Source organism: Mycetomoellerius zeteki, unplaced genomic scaffold (genome assembly GCF_001594055.1).
Source record: "Mycetomoellerius zeteki isolate Tzet28-1 unplaced genomic scaffold, Tzet1.0 scaffold212, whole genome shotgun sequence".
In the NCBI taxonomy this organism is placed as follows: domain Eukaryota; kingdom Metazoa; phylum Arthropoda; class Insecta; order Hymenoptera; family Formicidae; genus Mycetomoellerius; species Mycetomoellerius zeteki.
The window spans coordinates 90,359-95,521 of NW_017257086.1; the positions used below are offsets into that span (position 1 = coordinate 90,359).

Sequence of the window (5,163 nt, forward strand, 5' to 3'; positions counted from 1 at the left end):
AACCAAAATAAAAGTTGTTCCTGTCGAAGAGAGCCGTCGAATGATATCAAAATCGACTTCGCCCCCGCCCCCCTGGGGGTGGGGTGGAGGGCAACTTTTGAATGTCAAACGGGAACCCCCATTTTTTATTACAGATTCGGATTCTCCATGGAAAAATAAGTAAGTTTTATTCGAAACTTTTTTTTCGATTCGTGGCAGATGGCGCTGTAAACGATGAAAACGAAAGAAAGTAGGAGTAACGAAAGATTGAGACTGGGCATTGGATATAACAATTTTTGAGAAAAGTATCCAACGAATCAAACTCCCCTCGCCTCTCACCTTCGGGGTGCTTGTTTTCGGTGAGTCCCCTCGCCTCTCACCTTCGGGGTGCTTGTTTTCGGTGAGTCCCCTCGCCTCTCACCATTCGATTAAATTAAATGTTCAAATTCAAGCACCCCGAAGGTGAGAGGCGAGGGGACTCACCGAAAACAAGCACCCCGAAGGTGAGAGGCGAGGGGAGTTTGATTCGTTGGATACTTTTCTCAAAAATTGTTATATCCAATGCCCAGTCTCAATCTTTCGTTACTCCTACTTTCTTTCGTTTTCATCGTTTACAGCGCCATCTGCCACGAATCGAAAAAAAAGTTTCGAATAAAACTTACTTATTTTTCCATGGAGAATCCGAATCTGTAATAAAAAATGGGGGTTCCCGTTTGACATTCAAAAGTTGCCCTCCACCCCACCCCCAGGGGGGCGGGGGCGAAGTCGATTTTGATATCATTCGACGGCTCTCTTCGACAGGAACAACTTTTATTTTGGTTATTATGTCGTCCAATTCGTATTTTTTGAGTTATTTCGATATTTATTTATCTTCACTTCTACTTGCATTAATTTTCAATTAAATTCATAATGTTAGCAAGGTAATCTAGGTAATCTATAGACCTGTTATTTTTAGCTAAACTTTATTGCACAGTTCATTCTTCCTTTTCTCTCTTTATTGCAGAAAAAAGAGAAAATATAAATCGAGCAAGAAATTCAAATAAAAAAGAACAGCCTTTATATGAAAGTCTAATTTATCTAATAATTTCCTGTTCCTGTAATCACTGAATCAATCAGTTCAAGATTAAATCTTTCATTACAGATGTATCATTATTAATAGACATATTGAATGCGAATGATGTAATACTTCTATTAAATTTTGAATATCGTGAATGCTAAAAGAAATAGAGAATTTCTTGACGAAAATATAAAATCGTTAGGAAGAGAGTTTATCTCCAAGTCAGTATTTGCTGAACTTTGATATAAAGAAAGTAAATTCCAGAAACTGCCAATAAATGTGTCGAAATATTGTATAATAATGGATAGGCATTTCAACATATAAGTGATTATCCTCCTTTATTTCTGAAATTAAAAGGTTAATGTTATTTTCACGCATAAACATATTTAAAAAAATATATATACGTATATATTATTACTAATTGTTTTTACTAATTATATTCATTATTGATTATTTCAGATATCTGGTTGTCTATAAATGTATATTTGCATAAATTGTGGAGCTGAATGCAAAGAGCTTTTTAGGAGATACTGCCCTAGTGTTCTTAAAATCTTAAAATGTGTAAGTAAAACATGAACTCGTGTGTTTATACTGCATACTGACAATTTTACACTATTTTAGGAGAAATGTGGATTATTAGCTGACAAATACATTGAATATGATCCTGTTATAGTCTTCGTAGATCTTATTCTGATAGAAAAACCAGCTTATATACATCTTTTATACAATAGCAATTTTAAATCATATTGGAAGATAAGTATAATATTATGGCTAGCTGAATCGTTCAGGGCTTGGTCTTTTTGTGACATAAACGAAACGGAATTAACTGCGTCAGAAGTGGATTTAATTCACGATAACAGATTACAAGATCATTGCAATATTTACAATTTGCTGTTACACACAGCACTAGCATTTGCAGCATTCATTTGTATAGTTGTTGTAATGACTGAACTAAAATGGTTTATCATTGGCAAAAAACCATATAAATACAGTGTAAAAGATTTAAGTTGCGCTCTGATAGTCGGAGGTTGTGGTAAATTATTGGGATTACTGGGAATAGTGTGGCAGCACATAGCTTCGGGTCCGTATTACCTTCTTATTCAAGGTTACACCGTCTTATGTCTCTTAACTGCATATTCAGGTAAAAATGCACTTAAAAATGTACACTTTATATAAGACATTCATAGTTTTATTGCAGCTTCAAAATTCACATTCTATTTATAATTTATCTTTGATCAATTATTTAATAATACATACAATATATTTCGATTTTTTTTATTGCAGTTGTCTGCAAGAGTGGAAGGGGAGAATCTTTGATTGGATTAATTGCTGGATTTTTACTGTATGGTTATATATGTACTTCCATATCTAAATTGCACCTAAATATTCCCAATATCACACTAACATGACATAAAATATCTGATAAAACCACACAGTTTTTGATGTTCAAGCATCTTTAACGGGAAGAACACTCCAACCTAATACTAGTCTATCAAAACCACAAGAAAATAAATTACACACACTGCTATCTTCCAACCAAGCGACAGAACACACCATCCTACGATGTCCCTGCAAATATAATTATATTATTTTTTAATAAGATATTTATAATAAATGTATATATTTCAAGAATAAAATAATAAATTTGATTATGTTACGCAATTTTTATATATTGTAATAATACAATATGAAACAGCAAAATAGAGATTTTAATCTATTACATTTCATATATAAATATCTAAATTATATAAATCTTTAAATATCTGAGATCATTAACAATAACTGATGTGTAACTTTTTATTTTAACAATCTCAAACTATCCTTTTACCTATCATTACAGATAATGTATATATCAATTAAACCGTTGTATTACTAATTTAGTCAACTAACAATGAAGTTTTGTTATGCAATTATAAAAATATATATCTTTTCTTACCTGTCTACTAGTTCTAGGTAACCTTGCCAAACGTTGACCACTTAGATCAAATAAACGTATTTGTCTATTGTCGTGTGGTATTGCCACTATCCCGGTACTAGAAACTGATAATCTATTAGCAGCACTATCTCCACGTATTGTCGCTAATGGACTACGTATATTACGCAATTCCCATACTTTTATACTTCTATCATCTGAACTAGATACAATTTTATCTTCCCTCGTAAAGACTGCAGATGTTACTGTTCTATAAGAGAGATATGCTTATTAATCTTACGCATTTAATGTTATGAAGGATAAATAGATGGGATATTAATTAGAAAAAAAACTTGTTCTTATCAATATACATACTCAGTATGACCTTGAAATACCGAAACCGAGTGGATTGGTTCTCTAAAATCCCACAATCGAAATGTATTGTCTCTACTGGACGTGACACACAATTTTTGCGTGTGATGAGTCGACACGTGAGTTAATTCTTGATCGTGTCCGCATAGTGTGTGTATAATCTCTCCGGTTTCCGTGTCATACAAGTTTGCTGTTCTGTCCCAAGAAGCTGTGACTAACTGTTCAGCACCAGAGAGCCAATCTGCAGCCATTACAACGTTCGTATGACCCAAAAGTTCGCGTATCGGCGTCCTCAGAGTCGGGGGATCGTCTTGTTCGTCATTATTACTGATTAGATTATTAACAGTAGTTCGTTCGGAACTCGCTACTGGAAGTTCTTCTAACGACGATACTCTTTTCGACATATCCCAATCGACAGCTGCCTGCCACACGTGAGCGGAACAGTCGCCACTCGCCGATAAAGCCAATTCTCTATTTGGATGAAACCGAACCGAATTCACGGATCCATTGTGACCGATATATTGTAATAAACATCGACTATTATCTATTGCCCATATACGTGCTGTATGATCAGCAGAAGCAGTTGCTATGATGGGTTGACCTAATCTGCCGACGGATACCTCCCACACACCATCTCGATGACCCATATACTCTTTTTGCATAGTACAAGTCATAGACGGAGTTTTAAAGCTTGATACTATTTTACTAGTCTGTGCTTTTAATTTGTGAGAAGTTTTAATTTTTTGCGCCGAGTTTGCACCCATTGCTACAAAATAAAGAATTCTTATTACAATCCAAGAATTGAATATATAACGTAATAAAATTAAGTTTTAAAAAATCATTACCATATACTAGTTATGTATTCTATCTTTTGTATCATTCTTATTAAATCTCCTGGAATAGATAGATGAATGGAAAATATGTCATAAAATTATATAATGAAGATAAACAGGATATTTATACAAAATATTAAAAAGTTTAGAAGCTGTATGGCACTTACGAAACTAAATAAAAAATATATAAATTAAATTGTCAAAAATGAAAATAATTTAAGAAAATAATTTCTAGTATAGTTCAATGAATACTATTATCTGAATATATTATATTTTTATAATAGTCTTCTAAGTGATAGTTTGAACTTTCTTGAATCATTCTTTTTTAATGCAATTAAAATGTATTATATTTCTATATCAATATTGATATTAATATTATAATAGTCTTACATTTTTGCTTAGATAGATTTTTTGTTTCTGGAAAATCCGTAAGATCTCCTGGAGGTAAACTGCGCTCGCCCGATCCATAACACTCTCTTTCGAGTCTATCATTTAGGATGTCGATCTTCTCCTGCACTGTAATAAGAAATGGAAGAGTCAATATAACAGCTATATTAAATAGTGAAATAAATAGCTAATGGTGAATTTGATTGCTCACATATACCGGATTATTATTTTTATTAAAGGTTGCTTTATATAAAGTATCTAAATGCAGTGGCATAATATAGGTAATCAACTTTCAATGAAATAATACATGTATAATCTGTTAAATAACGTGACATTATCAAGTAGTAATTGTTTAAAATATTTATCTCTACATGTCTTTACATTTAATTTTGCTAATTTAATATATAGCAACTTTTAGTATATACTAATCTAGCATAGTACAAATGACTAAATTTGTGATAAAAAATACTTACACCCAAGATTTTCCGTATACAACATTTCAAATTCCTTTTCAATTTGCTGAAAAAGATCATACAAACGGCATCGCACAGCCGATGGGATGGGGCTGTCCTCTAACTCCGAACGGAAGGTGACATAGTGCAATACAGTGGGTTGCAGTGGGG

General features: G+C 32.8%; 2 protein-coding genes across 2 annotated transcripts in view; one reads left to right on the forward strand and one right to left on the reverse strand.

The window, feature by feature from the left end:
- Positions 1-1,499: 1,499 nt before the first annotated feature.
- Arv1 (ACAT-related protein required for viability 1) lies at positions 1,500-2,466 on the forward strand. The gene is made up of 3 exons (XM_018447894.1): positions 1,500-1,597; positions 1,658-2,177; positions 2,321-2,466. The coding sequence occupies exons 1-3, from the start codon at positions 1,514-1,516 to the stop codon at positions 2,443-2,445; spliced, it is 729 nt and encodes a 242-aa protein (XP_018303396.1). The 5' UTR covers positions 1,500-1,513; the 3' UTR covers positions 2,446-2,466.
- Wdr37 (WD repeat domain 37) overlaps positions 2,460-5,163 on the reverse strand; it is a 3,823-nt gene continuing 1,119 nt past the window's right edge. Inside the window, 6 exon segments of the mRNA XM_018447890.1 lie at positions 2,460-2,605; positions 2,973-3,219; positions 3,324-4,086; positions 4,544-4,669; positions 5,014-5,155; positions 5,158-5,163. The exon segment at positions 5,158-5,163 is cut by the window's right edge and continues 251 nt beyond it. Coding sequence (XP_018303392.1) covers positions 2,483-2,605; positions 2,973-3,219; positions 3,324-4,086; positions 4,544-4,669; positions 5,014-5,155; positions 5,158-5,163 — 1,407 coding nt within the window. The 3' untranslated portion in view covers positions 2,460-2,482.